The 23,971-nt window shown below is 37.2% G+C and overlaps 1 protein-coding gene across 2 annotated transcripts in view; it reads right to left on the bottom strand.

Moving 5' to 3' along the window:
* Window positions 1–1,478: 1,478 nt before the first annotated feature.
* EGLN3 (egl-9 family hypoxia inducible factor 3) overlaps window positions 1,479–23,971 on the bottom strand; it is a 50,330-nt gene continuing 27,837 nt past the window's right edge. For both annotated transcript variants that reach the window (XM_039351851.1, XM_039351852.1), the window contains exons 2-5: window positions 11,448–11,567; window positions 8,307–8,443; window positions 6,860–6,933; window positions 1,479–6,117 (exon numbers count right to left, since the gene is read on the bottom strand). In XM_039351851.1, coding sequence (XP_039207785.1) covers window positions 6,080–6,117; window positions 6,860–6,933; window positions 8,307–8,443; window positions 11,448–11,567 — 369 coding nt within the window. In that variant the 3' untranslated portion in view covers window positions 1,479–6,079. The remainder of the gene's footprint in view (window positions 6,118–6,859; window positions 6,934–8,306; window positions 8,444–11,447; window positions 11,568–23,971) is intronic.

Below are 23,971 nucleotides of genomic sequence, written 5' to 3'. Positions count from 1 at the left end.
TTTACAAATCCCTTGCTATATAAAATTTCTCAATGTATTTCTTTCATCTATTTTTGTTGTTTCTGATCATTAATGTGCCAATTTTGTTAACTGTATTCCAGTGCAAAACTTCCAGAGCTGACAATATCAAGAATTGCATCCAAAAGAGCAATATAGCAATGATCATTGTGCTGCTTCTTCAATTTGAGCTAATCCCCTTCGTGGGATGATGCTCCCCTTTCTTAATCCCAATCTGCACATAAATTTCTCTGGATGCAACAGCTCCCAGATAAACTAGTCACTCTCATCTTTCACCAGAGAAATCTGAATCTGCTATATAAAAGCCCCTTGGTTAGGATCAAGGACCAAAATCTCTTATCTCCTAGCTGTTTTGAGGAGAGTTACCTCTGTGGGAATCCAACAGAGGAACCAAATAAGATAGTGGCATTAACTAGAGTTGTCAGCATGAGAAAATTGCTGTACTGAGATCTTTTAGTTTAGTTGGTATAATATTTGTTATAGTCTGCAGCTTCTGCTCTAAGAGAAGCATTGCTCTGTCTCCTTTCACAGAGTGTTTTTAAAACAGTGAGAAATAGAAGACATTTTCCAGGAGTGTGTAACTCATCAGTCAGGGGACACTATAACCACATCTATCAAAATGTGGTGTGTTTGCATCTTATTTAATCAACCAGATACTCCCCAGGTAGACTGACAGCTCCTTATTTTGGGATGAGAACAATGAAAGTATGGCATATAAATATTATAAATAAAATAAACTATCAGAACCTCCATTAGCCAGCCCCAAGGCTAGTTAATATGTTCTTTATATTTTAACTTATTCAACTATTCTTTTCCCTTTGAGTGATCAGAATGCTTTTTTTCTAGCTTTCCTGGTTTCCCTTCCCTTTAAATCTTTTTATTCTTTTCTCCCCAAATATCTTGCATCTCCGGGGTCTTATCACTGTACTCTTCTGCATCTCTTATTAAATGTTTCTTCATTCATCAGAAAGGAAAGGATTACAAGAGAGTAAGCAGGTATACAGTGGGAAAAACATATTGAAAGGAATGCACTGGTGCTGGCAGTCGGAAGCATACTAGGCAAACAACTGATTGTTCCCCATTATGTGCCTGCTTATTCACTGTAATCCCTTCCTCTACTCCTTAAGATGGTGGGAAATGGGCCAGCCACAGAACAATATGTATTGACAATAAGGGCAATTAATTACATGACTGAGGGATTACTGTGAAGATTGTAAACGTACTTTGGTTGGAAAATTATTTTTTCAGGACTGTCATAACTTCCAATAATTGCTGAATGGTAACATTAAGTCTATTGTATTTTTATTGTCACTTGTACATTTCCTAGAACATTTAAGGGATTGGCTGGTTTAGATATTTAGAAATAAATAATACATTGCCTATCAGTGAAATCAACAGTGGTTCAAGGCCACTTTTCCTGAAATTTTAGAAGTCCCATATAGAAGAAAAACAGACTACAATCAAATCCACAGCTTAGTTTATTGACTCCTGCAAGATTTTATTTCATTCTACATCGTTTTAAATAACACAAACACAAATGTGGATAGGATGGCAACATTCCACAGTATAGACCACTATCCAGCCCACCTGCCAGCAACAATGACCAGCATGTAGCCTGGCAAAAGGTTTGCCGTCCTGAGAGACGATTGGGGAGCCAGTCACAAAATACGATTAAGAATGGGCAGCAAATTAATGCACTTTCCAAAGCAAGCAGTAGTAGAAATAGTTACATCGAAAAGCAATCATGCAGGAATAGAACACAGTATTAATTCTTTTTTTCAAAAATGACCATCTCTGAATTCTGTTTTTCCACAAGTTCCAATCTTATTGGAAACATAGGAAACACATGAGAGATAAAATATATTTCATTGTGTTGTTTTCAAAATGTGTATTAGGTTTAAAAAATACAAATGGACTCTTCATATTAAGAAGGTGAAATTGACCATTTTGCCCAACTTTTTTCTGTAGTAAATACAATTTATTTTAAATGACTTTGTACAGTACTCAGAGGGATTAGGTCTGGTGTGATAATTATTGGATTGCATTTAAATTGACTATTAAAATAATCCTAGAAAGCTATAATCCTGACAATTTAACAATGGATACAACAACTTTTTGTAGATCGAAAAAATTATCTCACCACTCCATGAAATGTAGAAATGAACAGTTAGCCCTAGATATGACTTTAAACTGTTTAGAAATCATGGTTTATTTATTTATAAATGCAATGAAATTATTTCACCTTTGCCCAGCACACTTTCCAACTCCAATGGGCAAGGGGGGGCCTTCAGTCATGGCAAGAAAAAGGCAATAAAAGTACCTTTGGCTCCTCAACTAATAAATAGCCAAATCACCATTTTTTCCTGTTGATCCAATAACGTCATTGGTGCTCCATTATGACAATTTTTTAACAAACTGCTTATTGAAAATGCACTCAGAACCATTAAAAGAAATGTTTTTGCAATATTCTGGAAGTTAATCATTTTGCATAAATAAAACACAATGAAACATTGTAATAAAATAGGTAAATAACATTTCACTACCACACTATAATCACAGCCAATTGATGATCTCATTAACTTTTCAAGTTCTAAATTGCTTAGGCAGTTGAAGGATTCATCTATGATTGATAACAGTAGATTCTTTCCCAACTATAAAAAAGCTGATACCTTTTACAAAGGATATTACATAGAAATTGTTACCCGTTTTTTTCTCTTTCAAGACATACTCACTCTGAAGGAATTCCCCATGATATGCATCTACAGCAAGGTGGGAACAATAATAAAAATAACATTTTTTTATCTTAGGTGAATGAGAAAATAGGTCTGATTGCACAATCTTGTGCGGGAATCATAAATGGCTTTATTTTGTCACATGTGAATAGAGCAAAAACCTATTTCTTGAAAGAGAATGTGGGGTTATGAGTGTGCAGTTTTTTTTTCCTTTGAAGAAGCTTCTGTGGATGAAAGACTTGTCTCCAAATTAAAGGAGACTGAAGGATGTTATGCAAGTTTCCTGATGCTATGCAAACAGATCTTTGTTTTTCAGACATAGTGATCTGGAGTTCTATTTATTCCTAGTAATGAAGTACTGAATTCCTAGTAATTCCTATATATTTTAGCATATCTCTTCAAGGATGCATCATTGAGATGATAATGGGTTCCTTTAAGGTTATAGTTGGATAGACTTGGCAGTTGGCAAGGTAGACCTCATCCATTTCCTGACTTTCTACAACAGGGGTCTCCAAACTTGGCAACCTTAAGACTTGTGGACTTCAACTCCCAGAATTCCTCAGCCAGCCCTGTGGAGGTGAAATCCACAAGTCTTAAAGTTGCCAAGTTTGAAGACCCCTATTCTACAATTTGCTCAGACTGCCTTCCACTTCATGATTCAACTGTTCCGTCCCAATACTGATCAGCCTTGGAGCAGACATCTTTTTCTGTTCTTGAGACTAGAGACCTGAGACTTGGACATTCTGACACAGAATAGAAATAAATATGCTTAGGCTGATGCCCATCTTCACTTTCATGTAATTGCTAGAAGATTGGCTATTATAGTCTGTGGCAGCCAAAAAGAAACAAAAAAAATCTATTATAGTCAACTGTAGTCTAAGAGAGTTAAGCTATAATCCATATCAATCTTTAAGATGCCACCAGATGCTTCTCATGGTTTTTAAAATAAATACTACCATCTTTTGATTTGTAAAATCTCACTTTGATGCCTATAAAATTCTCCTGCTGCAAATATATACTGTATAGCCACACTTTCCTTCCAATTATGAGCTCTTTACACAAGAAAGGGGAGGGAGGAATCACTCACTAGCACAAATGAAAGCAATTAATTTTTAATTCTATTTTGCACAAGTCAAATTTAACTGATTTGTTCTTTCCTGAAATATTTTATACAAGAAAAACACATCATAAACTCTCCGTGTATAAAACTATGTGATCAAAGAGGAACATTCAAGGAAATATTTAAGAAGAAAGGGAATCATCATAGAGCATCTTAAAATTCAGACATCAAATGCAGGCAGGAGAGCCTTGTTTCCTGAAGTAAACAATGGCAATTTTATTAGAAATTATATTGCTTTATACATACTGTGTTGCTGAAAAAAATATTTTCAATTGGATTTGGGCTTAGTCCGCATAATTCTTAAATATATTAGCCTTGTTCTGTGGCTCATGTTTTGGGGAAGCGACTTCCATGTCTTCAGAAATTACAAGGAGATATCATATCAGCCATCCCTTTTAAAGCCATAATAGTCAAAACTGAACTAAAAAGTTTAATTGGAATGAAAAGGAAGAATAAAAATGGAACCTGGAGAAAAGTATGGACACTTGGAAGAACAAATAATCTCCATCACAATATTCAAAACACTGCTAGAGACAACAGAGAAATGAGCAATTATCTTCAAAGGATTGAATTGCATTCATTCATTCATTCATTGCATATTTTGATGAAAACAATTTGTTTTTTTGTCTAAGTGCATTTACTGCTAAGTTTATTCATTAGAAATGCTTTTCTTTGAAAAAGTGACATTAGAAGAAAGTATGTGCTTCATAATCTCTCTCTGTAAAACCCATGGCTTCAATGCAGGAATTTATGTGTAGCAAAGTGACATTTGGGACCACATTTTATATTTGTATTTGTAATCTCAATACATCACGATAGCAACATCTATCCTGACCTCATACTGGTAACACAGATCTATGAATCTTATCTTAAATATTTTCATAGTGCATCTGCTCTCCAAGATTCATGCTATATGACACTGCATAGGTACAGCAACTGGAACATCCCATCCAACACATTATTTATTTATTTATTTTGCTGGCATCTCAAATCTTAAGACTGAGTTGTAAGTCTACAGTTCAAAGCACACTTTCTTACGGGTTCCAAAACAATAGTGATTAGGTCTGAAATTCAGTTGTACAATCTTAGCCCCATTTATAACAGATCCAAAATTTACACCACAACCGAATGCCAGTTTACATGCCATTTTCAGTGGCCACTGCAAATGTTTCCCAAATATAACAGTTAAGAGCCAGCTGGACATTGCTTTCTATGTCTCTTCAACAGCTAGTTAGTTATCAAGCCCATCTTAACAATACGCTTGATTGCCAGAGTTCAGTTTTTGTCACATACAATATGTGACTAGTGGAAGATCAGTTGAAAAATATTAAAATGAAAATGAAATTTGATTAGATGATTTCTTGGCATACTTTCTCTTAGCTTGCCATCAAATTTCCCAAAGTTTGTAATGGGTAGGAGCTGGTGAGGCTGGCTAGCTATTTTGCCAAACAGTTTTAAAAGATGATAAAAATAATTCTCAGAGCTAACCCACAAAGGAAGTACTTTTTAAGAACACTATAAGTAGGTGCACAATGGCTACCACTTCTATTTGGGGGCTCTAAAAAGGCAAAGTGATAGAACTGCTGTTGCTTGGCTTGAACAATGTGGATAAAATCCAGGCAATTTTATGGCAAGCGGGAGGCTTTGATTTGGCAATGAGACAAGTCGAAGAAGTCTGTAATAGTCTGTAAGCAAAACGATGAGGCACAACATCAAAAGCTCTGCACCGACATAATGAAACTAGTTCCTGACAAGTATGCAGTTCTGGTTTGCATCTTGGCTTGCTTATGTTGCTCATCTGAAGTTTGCCAGTGAGGATCCTTCGTAAAGTTCCTTTCTACCGAACCAGAAAATGTAACTAAAGTGCAAATAGATTCAGGTTCCTCCAATTGTTCAAATGTTTAGTATTTTTATTACTAGTATTGCCATCTTCACCTTGATATCATATGAGATTTGGTGATATTCTTCATTCTGTATTCTTCAATTAAAAGGCAAGAACAGAAGAGGGATGTTTACGCCAAATAGAAGAGATTGGAAGCTGTCATGAGTACCATCATGGTAATATGCAAACATTAGTTAATGTCAAAAATAGTGCACTGAAGAATATCCAATAATCATAAAAAACAGACCATGTAATCTTTGGATCTTATTGCTTGCAAATAGTCCGAAAATTTTCATTATACAAAAATTGTATCAAATTATTTGTTATTCAGTCTTTACCGAGAACTGCTTCTGTCTTTCCTGCATCTGCAATGAATAATTGAAGAGATGGTTAAATAGCCACGCAACAGAGAAATAAACAAATTCATACGCAAGCCCTGCGCCAAGTTAATAAGGATGAACATTTCATATGCTCTTTGATGACTTTTCTATTTTTTGTTGCAGAATAGTACACATGAAATTATAAAAACAATATAATAGAAGCATGAAACACAAAAAATCCCCTATCAGGAAAAATAAATCTAACTGTAAGTTAAACATAGAATGTACATTTAATTCCACGTCCAAATTTTCTTTAGAATGCTTAAGCCAAGAGAATTTTAATTTAAGACTGAAAAGAGCCAATCTTTTGGAAGATACCCTTAAGTTCAGTGCCTTCACAGAAAAGATCCATTTTTGTACACACGTAGCATTTCTCTGAACAAAGATATGTAAAGGAATTCTTTGAGATGTCAAACTGATTATTATCACGGGGGGTGGGGGATTATTGCTATTGATTATTTTTATACTAGTTTTTTTTATCTTTCTAAGCCACCAGGAATCAATGAAAGCTGAATAGCCATATACATTTTCTTAAATAAAAGAAATTCATATTTGGGTCCGAGTCATTTAGTCATGAAATGGGCATAAAAATGAACAGAAACTTGTTTCAATGTGTAGTTTGTATTTCTGGACTGGGCAAGGTGTTCTCTATGTAATTAATAATGTGACATCAGAACATAGTAGAATGTGTTCCCGGAATACATGGGTAAAAAGTAAATTCTCATACCAACTAAATTCCTGAATTTCTTTTTGGCTTCTGCTCTTTCCTCAGCATCGAAATACCACACAGTCATTGCATACCTACAAAAGGGGGGAAAATCCATGATCCATTACATTGAGGCTTTATTATGTCTTTGGAAATTCATAGAGCATACAACTTATTATATTGCTCGGTGACTTTAGATGGCAATAGTTTCAAATATGAAGACAGACAGAGAGTTACTAAACTATCTTCTTCATTTTGGCACCTTCAGCTGTGCTGGAACTGCAACTCTCATTACTCCTACAGTAACCAATAATGCAAGCCCAACCAAACTGGAGGGCACCAGCTTGGGGAAAACTATTGTGAAGTCTGTAAGTCCTCCTAAAGTGCCATGTCTTGCTTACATATTGCTATGAAAAGGGACATCATTAGTAAGAAGCAGATGGGCACATTCTCTAACCAGGACAAAAACAATTATTGAGAAAGCATCAGTATCACAGATGCAGTAATGCTGAAAGAGGACTTCACTATTTAATTTGGCAGCATAAATAATTGTCATGGGTGCTTGTGACAAAGAAAAAAAATGTCTAGATTCCAAAAAAGCCATTACTCATAATTTGCTATATGGATCCAAACACACCTATCAAAATTTTACCAATTTTGCCTAAATTGGTTAAAAAAAAAACTCTCAAAGGGTTTGTGTGTGCATGCACATGTATATAAGGGGGTTCTTTAACCAAGGCTGAATATCTGGAACACAGAACTAGAGGACAGAAACACCTATTGAGCTAGGAAGTTAACATTAATTTGCATAACTGCATACTTTTTTTTTCTTTCTGTTCAGTCATATCTGATTCTTGGACATTGCCTGGGCAAGTCCTGCAGTTTTCCTGGCAAGGTTCCCCCCCCCCCCCGGAAGTGATTTGCCATTGCCTCCTGCCTAGAGCTGAGAGAAAGTGCCTGGCTCAAATTCACACAATTGGCTCTGTGACTAGACAGACTAGAACTGTGAATGACTCTCAGTTCCCAGGTTGATGCCTTAATCGCTACATCAAACTGGCTCTTAACTGCATACTATGTATATACACATAGTAAATACCAATCAGCAGATATTCAATACAGAATTAAACATGAAAAAATGCAATGATTTCCTTTTCAATAAAGTAATTAGAAAAATGGGAGGATAAAAGAGCACACTTTCATATCAAGTGTTTCTACATAATAGATACTTCTATTTTTCCAGTATAATTCCCAAATTATATGATTTAACCAGAGTATTGTTCCTTTCATCTAGCAAGTTTGAAAATTCAAATTTCAGAAGTCTATTGGATTCAGAGGTCTTTCCTGAACCTGCTATCTGAAATCATTTTACTGACAATGCTGAAATAGTACATCTAACTATATATGAAGTCTGTCCCTAAGCACAGGCTGCTTTCCTACATTAATTAAAACCCACACCTGCAGTCTTTACCTTGTTGCATAGGAAGGCTGCACTTCATGTGGGTTCCTTCGGTCTGACCAGAAAAAAAGTAATCTGTCAAAGATGGGTTCGACATCCGCTACATAGGACTTGCCCTCTGGGAATATTCGTAGAATTCCTCCATGCAGCTTAAACAGAAAGAAAAGAACCAGATCATTTTTTGATTACACAGGATAAGCAGACGGCTTAAAATGGCTTATTTTCTATATATATGTGCATAAAAACATAAGTCAGATGGGGAGATTTACTGAGGACCCAACTGGACATGAATGGGGAGAATGAAGAACTCATCTGCTGATGAAAAATTTGCCACAGCCATTGGGGCCCCATCCTGTCATGTTCCTTCAATAATCCCAGGGCTGACCTAAGTATATACCATTTGTGTTGCAGTTCCTGAAGGGTCTTTGGATATAATATAGTCTAAGCTCTTGCCAAATCACATTCTCTCTGCTCTACTGTAATGGTGGACATTTTTACTGATGTGCCTGGAGACATCTAGCACCAATTTAGGTGTATCTCTGTCAGCTGAGAAGCACAAGAGGGCAGTTGCATCATTTGTGAAGTATTAATGGGAATAATTAGTGGGTAATAAATGGGTCAGCTTGAAGCACTGATCACTTCTTTTCCCTGGTACCATGAATAAAGCTAGGAATCCCGATAGATATAATAAATGAATGCATTTTTTAAAAAGGTAATCATGTCTAAGGGCATGATCATTGTTAAATATAAAGCAAGTAAAATAGTAATGTACAGATAATACAATTCTTTAAAATTGTATTTTTACTTAGCCAAATTAATTTGCTCTTTGTGTTTATTGAACAAATCTTAAAATGAATCAAGTATTAATACAGTGGATGGGGAAAACAATGCTCCTTTTCTCAAGGCTTTCTAACCACAATTTTGTCTGGTTTTCCCTAGCAGACCTGTTATACTCTTTTTTGTTATGATAAAGCTCTCGCTATCATATCCAGATAAGTGAACCACTTCCATCCCCATACTTAAGTGTTATATATAATGAGCAAAATATTTTTTTTAAAAAATAAAGTTTTATTTTCTGCTGGAAATTCTAATTCAGTTTGCTCTGTCGTTTCAGAAGCAGGCACCACAGTATGATTTCATATAAAACTACGTGTGTTCTAATTTATTTAAATGTAAACATTTAATTTGTTACAGCAATTAAAATGTGCAGAATCCCTTGACAATTCTTCAGAGAATACTTTATTTAGCCATTTATTTTTTAACAAAAAGCTGGAAGATTCTTGACACCTTCTAGTGTTGGTGGAAAGCAGTGTCCAGAGATGCTGCACAATTAACAGGTAATTATTATTATTATCTGTTAGATTTATACCCCATCACCATCCTGTCTGTAAAGTTGATTGAGAGAGAATGTCACATTCCAAGTCATAGTTTCTCAGTGGCTGAGGGGAAACTTGAACCTGGCATGGTTACCGTGTTTATGTCAGATTATGCCAAAAGCACTTTCACCAAAATATTAACATTTTAAATTTAACTGTCCCCTTTTTCTATTTAAAACTTTCTCAGATCAAAATTTTGTTCAGTTTTGTGCTATTATATTTACTGCTATGTTCAAACTTCTGGACTATTATTTTGCTCCTTTTATTTTCCTTAATCCAGAATGAAGAATATCTCACTGTTTGTTTCTTTTTCTTTCCTGCTGTTCCAAAAACATTTCTTTAACTTTCACACTGTTGTATCCAAATGTACTTAAGAAAGTGAGGTTTCGGTTAAACTCAGTGTCCTTAAAGAGTCCACTGTGGCTATGAGCTAGATTTCTCTCTCTCATTTCCCAGCCACTCAACTCGTGAGTTGACCACAAGGATCTTCAAATCCTGTGGACTTCTCCAGATGAGTGCAGGTGGGCAATCTTTGGGTCAGTCCTTATCTAGAGAGGCTCCCCTGGCCTGTACTAGTTGACTGGCCACAGGTAGCACTATAACACAGTCTTCACTCCCTCAGAGATGTCCTAGTTTGCCATAATATTCATCCAGAAAGTGGATCTGCCCAGACTTAACAGAACACTACTATAATACCACTCTATGCATGCCATGTTGACAGTGAGGTTTTGCAGCCAGATTGTTATTATAATCAAATTTACATCTTTCTTATCCAGATAACACCTGTGGTCTTTTATACCATCAAATATATCTATTCATCAGAGGGCTGCAGTAAGAGTTCTTCCAGTATACTTACTACATTGGCATTAACATACAGAGGTTTAAAACATATAAATAATTTCCTTTATTGCTTGGATGCATCCAAATTATAAGAAATATCCCTATGTCATCTATTCATTTTGGTGTATTTTTTTAAAGAAAAGGAAAGGATTGTTTTTATTTTCCACTCTGAGAAAAGTCTGAGGGATCTCAGTGTCATATTAAAAAATAATGCTCAAGTTTTCCTGGGTATCCACAAGAGTTGGACATGGTTTGAAGTGGGCATTCTTCTAGATTCAGGGCTTTGAGTAGCTGAAAACAGATGCTTTTGACAGTTAGCAAACCTAAAGGCAGAATGTCAACTTGCTTTTCTTTAAATATATCACAGCAAACAGCCTCTAAGCTCTCCCACACATGTGTTAGCAAACACAATGCTTTTTATGAGGCCAAGGCATGGCAAACAGAGGGAGAAGTTTTCATGATCTTATACTGTGTGTAGGGCAAAATCAAACAAATATTCTTTTTCAAAGAATGTTTTATATGGGACAAAAAAAAAAAAAAAGATGACCACAGCTGAATCTGCCAATCTTCAGTTAAACTACCTCAGTTGTCAGAATCCATTTATTCCTTTATAGGCACCCATTTGTTTTCATCAAACTAAATCCTTTGTTAGCTGTATCTTTAAATAGTGACAGTCATGCCAATGGCTTAGAAATTCTAAGTTATCCCCATCTTCAATAAGCTGTCTATCGATTTGAAATTAAAAAATAATGCAAACATAAAATGGATTTATCTTCACATCTCAGCTACCCAGAAGCAACGGTGTTGTTGTATTCAGAAATTTCACGGTACTTCATAAAATATGGAAGAGCAAGAAAACAAATATGTGGAGAAGAATTGTTTCCGGAGTAGGTTCCTTTTGAGTCTGCATCTCAACTACATGTGAGGAGCTACATACCTTTGAATCCCAGTTCTTGTTCAGGTAATAAATGCAGGTGATACATCGCCCATCTCCATTGGGATTGTCCACATGACGCACATAGCCAGTTCCATTCCCAGGATAGCAAGCTACCATAGCCTAGAAGGTGATATAAAAAGAGAAGAACGATGCTTAGTATTTTTTCCTAATTTGGCAGTTTTTTTAAAAAAGTTTCTATTTGCTTTTCAGATGCAAATCAAAATATAACTTTAAGCTATCTGTCTTACAATGAATAGTTTCTGTAGATGCTGTTAAATTTAGTCAGACATATTTTATTATTCAAAGTAATTCTGCTCCTACAGAGCAGTGCTTTTAAGGAGAAATGCTCCTAGTGAAGATATTAAATCTTCTTTGACCTGACTGACTAGCAAATGTAGGCTGGAAATTAGAAGCCGATATTAACAGTCAGTAAAGAAATCATGGAGGTTATGAATAATTTTTAAAATGCAGCAGGATTTCACTTTATTTTATTGAGTTATTTGATCAATTCATATGGCTGCTCATCTTGCAGCTTAGCAACTCTATTTAAGAATAGTTGTCCACCAGAAGTCTGAAATGAAACGATTAAGATATGACACAGCACACCATAAGGGCAAATGGTTGGAATGTGATCTTAAGATCCATTCCATTCCTACTGGACACTACCGAGAAATACATATAATATATCTACAAATGTCTTCCCTGTACCACAAGCATGAGGACCTTTAGAGATATACTTTTGAATTTGAGTAGAATAACCTTCTCTATAATAATCTTTCCTAGGCATTTATATATTTATTTCAGATTTAAACTATTTTGCAGATTTAAACTATTTATTTCAGATTTAAACTATTTTGCAGAAGCACCCTGCCTCAAATGGGTACCTTTGAAATGTGTTGGTATTACAAATCCTGTAATTGCCTGAACTGTCAGGCCCTACACATTTGGAAATTATCTGAATGGGTTAAGAAGTATCCTTAACTTGTAGAAAAGTGCGAATACCACTTTTTTTCAGGTATTGTAACTCAGGCTTTTCCCTCTATATTCCCACTAAATAAACATAATAAAACAATCCATTTTCCACCCCTCAGGATGTTTATATCTAATGCCTTGATGAAAGTAAAACTTAGATACTGTGCACAGTTGTTCATTTCTTGTCAATATGGGACTGTAAGGACCTCCCTTGTCAAGGCTTAAACCACAGAATTAGTCAAACGTGTTTCAGAAGTAATTTCTTGTTTTAATATTTTCATGCCTGCTAATATAACCATCTTCCTTTTGTGGAATTAATCAGAAGACTAAATATGAAGCTACCCTCTTTAAGAATCATAAGGGAATGCCACAGAGGATATGAACGAAACCATATTTAGCACTGGTTATGGAGGAAATGGGCTCTTCACAGTACATACTCATTCTGGTTTTTTTTTTTTTTTTTTAACGCAACTAGAACCATGTCAGAGGCCTAAGGCTCCCATTCCTGATTATAGTAATCACCATTACCATTTCATGAAACCCAAAGCCCTATGGCCTGAGGAGGCAGATTTTAGTCATCAGAACAGCATATTCCTCAACTCATTTTTCTCTCAAAGACAAAGGGTATCATAGCATAAAACCATAATGTGATGACAAGGCTGTGAAAAAAAGTTATAGCTGGTGGGACAGCAATCATCACTCAGAATGGCTCCGGATAATTAGAAATGAATTGCTACATTTCTGCAGGGCAATAAACTAGGGAAGATTCTATCTCCTTCTTTCTTCCCCCTTTCAAAGAAAATCCCAATAGAGTAGTAGTTAGGCATTTTTAAAATATTTCCTTAGTTACCACCAAAGACCATTTTACACTGCAAAGAAAGACAAAACAAAAAACTTACTTCAACAAATCATCTGTCATTTTCATTTGAGAAACCTAGATTTAATGTAAGTTTTCTACATTCTTGCCCTTTTTCATGGAAAGCAAGACAGAATTATCAGAAATTAAAAATGGAAAAAAAGATTGCAAATCCAATTATTCATTGTCTGGTTCACATCTTTTTTCTCACCAGTACTTCAGTCCACCATTTACTACATCTTCTGGTACATTTTCTCAAATTAATAAATACTTGGCTCTGTAAATTTTTACTGATCCAAATATTTATAGAAGGAGCGACCAGGCTTCAAGTCACTTATCTTCTAACCTCACAACCAACTGTAAACATGTATGTGAGTTAAATTTGGATGCAATATGCAACTTGGGCAAAGGTTAAATAAGAAAGGTAACCTATAAATAAGAGCTACTTGTTTTAAGGCACGGACTGGTCCTGCTAGAATGTCAATTTTTGTCCTTTCTGAAAATGATGCATGCAATCCATCTGAAGATTAGAAGACTGAATGGAGCTAGTATAATATAATTATTAAAACAGGAATAAGAAATCTAAAATCCTCCACTGAGGATTAGAATCTCCTTTTTGCTAGCTGCAGTCAAATGCTAGTCCAACAGCATCTAGACCAGTGGTTCTCAACCTTTTTAATGCTGCGACCCCAACCGGTCGTAAGTCGAGGACTACCCAACTGGTTGTAAGTCGAGGACTACCCAACCAGTCATAAGTCGAGGACTTTCCCTGCCCAGGAGCCCCGCACATGCATGGTGCCGCCCCCTGCGCCGGCCAAGGTGTAGCTGGCAAGGAGCAGCGACGGCGCAGGCCGACCATCGGCTGGGCCACCAGCTGGCCCAGCCCAAGGGAGGTAAGGCACCCACCGGGCCCCACGCGCGCCAGCAACCCTCCCTGCGCCTGCCGGCCTCCGACCTCCCACCCCTGGCCCTCTTTTACTTATATTTTTAATAGTTGCTCAGCAGGGAGGGGTGGAAGCTTCCAGACAGCTCGCCTTCGCTGCAGACAACTTGCAGCACCGTTTGCAGAATGGAGCTTTTGGTGGGCTCAGCAGGGCAGAGACAGCCTGAACAATTCCTATTGGCTTTTGAAAGCCAATAGAATTAGACTCTATTCAAGAGAGTCTATTCTATTGGCTTTCAAAAGCCAATAGAATAAAAAGGAGTAGCACAGCTAAGGAAAAGGGGAAAAAATGGCGGACTGTGTTGTTTGGCGACCCCCGTGAAATGGTCATTCGACTCTAAATGGGGTCCCAACCCACAGATTGAGAACCGCTGATCTAGACTGAAAAAGGCCTCCACTTCTAAGGTTCCAATTTAGTCCTAGGCATTGTGAAGTAGGAAAATTCGAAGCATCTGAAAGCCTGAAGAACTACTTAAGGACTTTACTCGTGTTCTGTTTCCTCATCTTTGAGAAAAACTTCACATCTGAACAGAAAAATGTTCTGCACAAGAAAGATATACTTTCACCCAAAGAGCAGGTAATTCAGTTTAAAAATGAGAGCAAAAAGGAGTACTGAAATATTATAAATTTCCTTAAACCAGCAAACAATTTGGATGGAGGTTTCAACTAGCGGATCTTTCTGGATTTTCTAGACCTTTTGGAAGAAGATTATCAAAGTTCCATCTGGAATAATTCCAGCACAGATGAGGCTAGCCTCCATGTAGAAAACTGGCTGTTGACTGCTTCTTTTGGATGAATCTAAAAGCAAATATTAAAGACAGAAGAGGAAAAGGACCAGAAGGAGGAGCCAAGTGTCATATCAATAATTGTAGAATGTAGCTTAAAATAACTGAAAGTGGCCGAATCAATACGGATCACATCTTCCTCTGTCAATGTCCCAAATAACATTATGCACTTTGCATTTTCATAGCTGTGATATTGATACATAAACACCAAGTTTATTTGACATAAGCACCAAGTTTATTTGAAGTCCTTGTTTCTGTGTTTCGTGCTGATTTTTAAAAATTGCTTAACTCTATTACTTAAACACACTTTGGAATCCACTTTCAGTGGTGACAAATGATACAAACATATTATAAACAAGCATATAAGACAAAGAAGATAAGTTATTCCAAACAATGTTATTTATTTTTTTTAAAAAGGGGGAGGTTGCACTTGAACTATGTTTTCTTACAATAGGCCTCTATAAACCAGAAGCATGTTGGAAGTTTGTTTGAACCAGGCTTAGAAATGGGATCTTAACAGCTGAACACAAAATCAAGGCAGTCTCCAAAACAATGAGCAAAATTCTTCATGCCAAGCGCATGCTACATATGATCTTAAGTAGCATAGTGAGGGATTTCTTTTCATAGCACTTTTCTCAAACATGCCTTTTTTATGAGCCTAGAATGGATGACGAAGTAGGAGATATTTATTTTCTGAGCCTCAAGTCTCAAGATTCTGGGCTTGAGAAACATTTTTTTTTTCATTTGCCAGCTTCAACAAGAGAAACTGGTTATTTCCAGATCAAGTGGGGGTTGGGAAGAGAGCTCTCATGCAGGGGTAGCCAATCCACCTCATTTTGGATTCAGATCAGCAGACTTAGGTGTTTACAACTGCAGTGTTTCAATGCTGCAGACTGGCAACACCCTATTGAAAACTTCATCTCCAAAGCAGCAAGACAGTTTTAGATTCACCTTGTGAGCCTTGCCTCCTGCAGATGGCTAGAGGTATGCAAAGGAATAATTCCATTTCAATGTGTCTGACAAATGTAATTTTTCCATGTAATAGTATCAGCCAATTGTAGTGTAATGTCCCAGAAATGCAGTTAATACTGGCTAACAGTTTATGTTATCGCTTCTTATTCTCACTTATGAAGTTGCCCGGAAAGCCTCTCCTGATTTAGCATTTCCAAGCAAGATGACTTAAAAGACTTCTTGACTGCCGCTTACCTAATATTTTAAATTAGCATCAGCTATTTATAGTTGACCCCTAATTTTGGGTACTCATTCTTGGCTTAAAATTCAATAGTGATTTTCTTTTCAAACAATATATTTAATTATCCAGAACTAACAAATGATATACAGGTACTCCTCAACTTACAACCATTAATTTAGTTACCATTCAAAGTTAGAACAGCACTGAAAAAAATGACTTACAACCAGTACTCACTCTTATGACTGTTGCGTTTGCGGTATCATAGGGTCATGTGATTGCCATTTGCGACCTTCCCAGCTAGCTTTGGACAAACAAAGTCCACAGGGAAAGTCTGATTTGCTTAACGGCTGCATGATTCATTTAATGACTACAGTGATATGCTTAGCAAATAGTAGCAAAAAAGGGCCAGAAAGTTAGAATGGAAATTCACCAGTCAGGGACCATGTAAAATCTAGTTCAAAGAAAACTATGGGTCATCACCTGGCCAAAGTGTAGGAAACTACTGAAATACAGAAAGGATTTTTGAAATCCAGTTCAAAAAATCATTTCCACCTGATTTACTCATAGGAGTCCAGCAATTTAAGGTTGCAGTGTAGAAAATTCATTAAAATGAAAACAGTGGATTTCAACTGATGAAAATGTATATTTTTAAAAACAGGAGACTTTGAAATAAAAGGCTTAGTACCCCTATGAAAAACAATCTACTTGTAATTCTATAATACTTCATATTATAACAAATGGCTATAGCCGTTCATACTTTTTCTGTCTTCAACCTTATTGTTCAAACAGGAATTTTAATAAACTCTAAAGCAGGCAACTATTCTAAAATTTAAATTGGCCTAAATAAAAATATTATCACTGCGTATTTTTCATTCTGATTCTTACCATATGCAGTATACTAGGTAGGACTAGCAATCTGGTTCAGAATGAACTGGCACAATATTGTTTTTGGTTCACCAGTCATGGGATCAGATATTTTAATGGTTGTTCCAGGTGGCCTTCAGGAAATACAAGAGGTCTTGAGAAAGACACATTTACAACTGGTGAATTATTAACGCTGATCAGAGTATATAAATCTCTACAGGAATTTTCTCATACCCTACACTGTGTACCAGATTAACTCATGACTTGGGGTGGGGGTAATGAATGGGGAGGACATTGGTCACACTGGTTTGGAAGCAAAGGCCAGATCAAAATCAAATTAAGTTTTACCTTATGATAGAGGAGGAAGGAAGTCAAACATGCAAAATTTGCCTATCAACCATTCTATCCACTTGGCTTGGCAGAATTATATTGCAAGGCTGAGGGTTAATTTTGAAGGTATAAATTAATGAAATACATAAATAAAAGCCTGCAATCCCCATTGTAAAACAGTCTGTCAAAGCAGGCTGCATTTTGTCACATTGCATTTTTAGGACAAAGCAAAATGCTAAAGGCTATGACAACAACACTGAGGCTGAAGGGAATTCACTAGATAGAGAATCATAATTCTGCTTGCAATGAACACCCTCGTCTCTTCCCATTATCAAAACAATTAATCTTTCTTTTATAAGAAGGGTGTTGCCTTGCTCTTTAGCCTCACATACTTCAATATATACTGTGATGAATATTTATCTGTAAGCATCGTATTGCTCATATGCTTTCATTTTAGCTTTCCTGCAGTCCTGACTCTTATACTTTTTTTTCCTTTTATAAAGTTAAAATTGCTGCCAGCGGATGTTCTCTTTTATGTCTACAGAAGCGCATGTAATTTCAAGAATCATCTAGACCAAAGCACTGCCTGCTGAGAGCAGCCATACCAGTGCTACTTCAAATGCAAAAGGCTGTTTTTTTTTTTTTCTTTTTAGTGAGGACAACCCAAGCTAGCTTCCAATTAGCAGAAATAAACATTCTTCCTGCACTGATGTACACACACATATATATCCACTCTTTCGGTTTAGGAAGACTTCCTCAGAACTGTTGTGTGATCTGGCTCCTGGCCAGCCATATGATGGCTTAATGACAGTGCTACGTGCAGTGCGTGAGGCTATCAGCAATCAAACACTAACTTCGCTCCTGAGTACACTTCACAGAGAAACGGCTGAAGAAAGCAAAAACATATAGAAAACATACAGAACTGATTCTTGCTGAATACTTTCAGAAATCAGGAGGGACGAGGATGGGAGTTGTTTGTCTTCCCTCTCCTTTTCATGACAAATACATATATTCAGAACTTTTCTACTTGTTGTTTTTGTTATGGTTGTTTGTCTCTCATACTTTCTTTGAAACCTCAGCTCAGGAGAACGGGCCAAGAGGGAAAAGTATAGCAATTTGCTATTGTTTTTCTTTTTTTCTTTGGAAAAAAAAATCAAAATTCTAAAGCCCTGTTTTGACAATTTCTAACTTTAATGTTCTTTTACACCTTCAAAAAAATTGCTGCCAGATTTATTTCTCTTGTGCTTTAAAGGCCGTGAGATAAATTTTATAAGAGAGACCACATTCATTATTGCTGGGGTTCCCAGCAAGGGCGAGAGGGGGGGACACCAGCTTCTCCTGAAAGCCTTCCTTGAGAAACAACTAAAAGAAATTTTGAAAGACAATAGGTGGAAACTATTTAGTTGCACATAAAATGCTACTTCTCCCATTAAGGAGAAAGCAGCTGAGTTGAAGATGAGTTGTTTTGTTTTTTCAATGGCCTTTTAATGTTACTGTCCTTAGGATCATTTCATCTTTTTAAAGTAAGTCAAGAGAATTAAAATAACACATATATAATTTAAAATTGCATTTAAAAAGTGAGTGGGATTTTAAAAAATGATTTCATCTGTTTCACAAGGGAATGCATACCCCTGATCTGATAAAGACACAGTGGCCACTGCAGATAAGGTCCTGCACTCCTGGTAGATAACAAATAGAGCAGGGTTCATGGCAGAACTCATTTCTACACATTCCAGAATTAAGGAGCAGATGTAAAGGAAATTTAAAGATCATCTAATATAATCTTTCCTGCAGTGTCAATTCAGGATCTGCTATATAGGATAAGATTCTAGAATTCCTGTCAGACAGCCATATACGTACTGTTTAAATATTTCCATCATAAGAGAGCCAACTATCTTCTGAGGCAATCTGTTCCATTGTCAGTTTCTCTAATGTTTAGCCGAAATCTATTCCTCAGTTATTTCCACGCAAAGGTTCTACCTTTTTCTCTGGATCAACAAATAAATCTGTTCATCTTCCACTAGACAGCCTAAGATATCTGAAAGGCTGTTATGTTTCTTCTTAATCTTTCCCCCTAAGGCTAAACATATCCAGCTCTTTCAATCATTCTTTCTAAGATGTGGTTTCCAGACATCTCCACATCCTGTCTGCCCTCCTACTCTAGTTTGGTAAGGTCTTTCTTCGAAAAATAAACTGTCAAGATACTTCAGTAATCAGCAAAAGATTACCCAAAACTATGAAGGACAATGAATAACAGAAGGGCTCAACACAAAATAAATAAATACTCAAAGATAATTGAAAAAAACTAAGACAACAGGGTGGGGTGCATTGTGTACCGTACTTCTTTTGATTTAAATGCATGCAAGATGAATGTACGTGTCCCAGGATAATGTTATGGGATTCAGTATGGGTTTGTCACCTCAGGGTGTGTGGGTAATGTGACTGTGCTGTTCGAGGATTGGGTCAGGAAGCTTATGCGTTGTGCCAGCTATTTAACCAGGTTATATATAGGGGTGTCTGCCCTGAGGATGGGCTCCAGTACAAGTCCAAAAGCTTGGAAGAATAAAATTCTGGTCCCAGTGATTGACTCATATTGGATCCTGCATGCATTGCTGCTTTAAAGCAGTGGTTCTCAACCTTTCTAATGCCGCAACCCCATAATACAGTTCCCCATGTTGTGGTGACCCCCAACCACTTATACATCACCAGGTGCCAGGGGCATGGCCAAAGAAAAGGGGGAAAAAATGGCGGACAGCCTTGTTTGGCGACCCCCGTGAAATGGTCGTTCGACCCCAAATGGGGTCCCGACCCACAGGTTGAGAACCACTGCTTTAAAGCAATATACATTATAAGTAATGGGACATCCTAGTCTTCCAACTAGTTCTCATTCTGGAGCCAGACTTTAGGCTAACAAGAATACCCATAAAGTTACAGAATATCCGTAGAATTACAGATGTCAGAATGTCCATTAGATCAAGGGTCCTCAATCCCTGGTCCATGGCCCAGTACTAGTCCACGGCATGCCAGCAATCAGTCCGCACAAACAAGCAAAGCCCCATCCACGAGATGCAGGCAGCACACAAAACCCCGCACTCTCCGGTCCGCAGAAAAACCTGTCTCCACGGAACTGGTCCCTGGTGCCCAAAAGGTTGGGAACCTCTGCATTAGATATATAATTAGCTGTGTTACAAGCTGTGATATCAGCAGTAAGGAACAATTAGTGACAACACTAGCAGGATATAGCAACAGGAACATGTGGGGATCAGTACTGTCTTGACAAAAAAAGCAACATATATCTGAGGACATCACTGTAAACCAGTGTTTCCCAAACTTGACAATTTTAAGGCATGTAGACTTCAACTCCCAGAATTCCACAGCCAGCGTTGCTGGCTGTGGAATTCTGGGAGTTGAAGTCCTCATGCCTTAAAATTGTCAAGTTTGGGAAACACTGCTGTAAACTGACAAGTAATGTTGCAATTTATAAGCAGCTACCAAGAGCAAGCTTCAAACGTGTAGTTTGGAACAGTTGTATTTGCATATATTGTGACCTGAAGGTTTTCTGGTCTTGCAGCTCCTGCTGCATTAGCAGGTAGAATCCATGGCCAGGTCCAAACTCAGACAAGATTCATCAAACAGCGCCGAATGTAGTCAGTGTTAATACTCAGCACGAACAGAGAAAATATTCTGTCATGAGACACATGGGATACTCAGCCTTCCAGGAATCTAAAAATACATTCTCATTATAGCCACATGAAACATCTTCTTCTTTTTCAGCATCAGGCTGAAATTGAGACATGATTTAACATAAAATAACCCAAGGAGCTTCATTTCAAGTTAATCTAAATAAGAACTATGAAATGTTTGAAACCAATACTTGAATTTTCTTTTGTCCTTTCCCCTCCTGTTTCCTCCTGATCCTGTTTTTTTTTCTCTTGTCTTTTTAAATGAAAGGCCCAAAGCAGGGCTGCCTTTGTTTTAATCTTCTTTAAGTCAATCCAAGAGCCCTTCAAACTAAAAAGTGGAATATAAATGCATCAAATAAATGCATCTGCATGACGATGGAGAATGGCTAATAATAGTTCATTGATATGTCCTATAAGAGAACATGGGCCAATTTTCTTCCAGCCCACCAACTGAATGCAGAACATAGCAAGACAGAAAAATGTACTTGCTTCCTTTGCATTTGTATAAAAAAAGCTAAAGACAAAAGCTTTTTTAAATTCCCCCTCTCTTTCTCCATTTCTCTGCTTAGCTGAAATCCATGGAAATAATTTATATTATACAAATGGGTGGCCCTGGACCTATTCTAGTCAGGGCTACTTGTTACATGGATCTTTCACATATGTAATATATCTCCCCCCCCTGTGTGTGTGTGTGTGTGTGTATGCATTAGAAAGTAAGGATATGCTTGGACCGCTCTTTCTTTCTGAATGAAGGTAACATTTATTTACTTATTCTGATTGTTACTATATTGTATTTTTTATTATTTCTCATCACCCCTTCCTCCCCCTCTGCTCTCAAAAAATCAGCAGAGAAATGTTAACTTTTCAGAAGAATTCCAGATCAAGTCCTTCTTTCTAACTCAATCTGCTAGCGGGGTGAGAACTATGCTTGCTCTGGCAGTCTGTAGTTGGGCCCAATTTTCTCAGCAGGTCTACTCAGAAATAGAAATACATTTTGTGATGGACATTGTGTCTTCCTAGTACAATTTCTAGTCAGTAGAAAAAGTTACCTGGTTGTTACAGGCACACTTTCATTTCCACTCTGATCAATGGTACCTATGGAGATCATTAAACTCAGCAAGATGGTGGATGGAATGTGAAACACAAACCCTGCCCTTTTTGTACATGCATAAGTGTCACCAGTGCTTTTTTTCTATATAAAAAAAAGGTGCCGAACTCACACACGTCATACAACCCGCCTTGCCTACCCTACAAGGTTCCATCCAAAAAGCCCTGAGTATCACACAAAGATTCAAAGGTGCTGGGGCTTGTATAACGACACTTCATGCACCATCTATCCAATGGCGACATGCAAATCCTGCAGACATCAACAGTTTGATACTGCAATCTGCAACCTTTGTTCTTCTGAGTAATATTAGAAACAAGAAAGGGGTTAATGAATAGAAGTCTCATAGAAACAGTGATTCCCAACCTATGTGAACTTTACAAACTGCTGACAGACAACATCTCTGAAATACTTTCAACTTGGTAGTTCCTCATATGAAATTCACTTCAATGTAGCAATGTAGAATGAAATCCTTTCTTCCATTCCCGCATCTTGACTGGCTGTTTACTGCTCAGATGACACTACTGTTGATTCCCTTTTACATGAACCACTGCATCCACCAAATGTGCTCATGTTTTTTTTAAAGTAACATTGACATGTCAATAAGTAAAAATTATTTTGATTGGCTAGGTGCATTCATGCCAGTTATTATTGCCCCATGTATGAGTGTAATCTGTACTTAAGAGTTTCGTACTATTCTCATTATAGAAATATCCTGAAGGATCATGCCCACAGATTTCATAATCCAGATGCACAGAAAAACAGAGAACTGAAATATGAAAGTGTAACAAAATAACAATCCTAGCAGCTCAACCCAGAGATCTTCAAGTTAAGGATACAGTATCAATACAAAATGTGATTCACAGGTTTCCACAATATAATCACTTCAAAGATGAGAATGATTTTTCAATAAGCAGGTAACAAAAGCCTAAAAGCAAAGTGGAGACTGATTCTGGAAAGAATACTTGAGCTATTGCCAAGATTACTGAATGTATCAAAGCCTGATGCTGAATTAGACACTAATACACCTGTAAGAAATTGTAAATGTTTTATATTTGTAATGCACACAAATATTCTGCAAACAGACTCTGTCCAAAGAAATGTAGAGCACATACAAGCCCTAATTCATTAGCATTTTATTTTGAAAATTGGATGCAAGCACCTAAATGAGATTCTGTATGTGTACAAAACCGAAAGTTGGAATTGTAACACACGTGAAACAATCAGGAAGGAACTGTGGATTGCCCTCTTGGCTTAACCCAAAAAACCCTCACTATTTACATCTTTTTTATATTAATGGTAAAAGCACATAACTTTATGCAGCCCTTATTGTTTCTTACATCTCACTTTTCTCAAAAACTCATTTTTGATTTTGAAACTCAGAAGGGGCGTTGTCTTATCTGAACGCCTTTTCTCAGCACGGAGAGGGAGAATCCACCAATGGGTTTTCTCTGTCTAACTGCTCTTGAGACCAAGTTAGCCAAGCTTGACACACCCCCTGTTGCTAGGAGATCCCAGTCTTGACGAAGGCGAAAGCGGCTGATGCTAGGGCCAGGTGCTGGCTCTCAAACCCCTAATTCCGGCCTAATTGACCTTAAGGATGGGTGTGGATTCTCCATCTCCATGCTGAGAAAAGGCGTTCAGGTAAGACAACGCCCCTTCTCCAGCACAGGAGATGGAGAATCCACCAATGGGACATACCAAAGCCTCACTGTCCCAATGGATGGGAAACAGATGAGGCCAGCTCCACATCCCCGGAAACTACCTGCTGAAGGACCCTCAAAGGAGGCATCT

The sequence above is a fragment of the Crotalus tigris genome, unplaced genomic scaffold, assembly GCF_016545835.1.
Source record: "Crotalus tigris isolate CLP2741 ecotype Arizona unplaced genomic scaffold, ASM1654583v1 scf7180000018371.15429387391:27106975, whole genome shotgun sequence".
NCBI classification, from domain to species: domain Eukaryota; kingdom Metazoa; phylum Chordata; class Lepidosauria; order Squamata; family Viperidae; genus Crotalus; species Crotalus tigris.
This window is presented reverse-complemented; position numbering and strand designations above follow the sequence as displayed.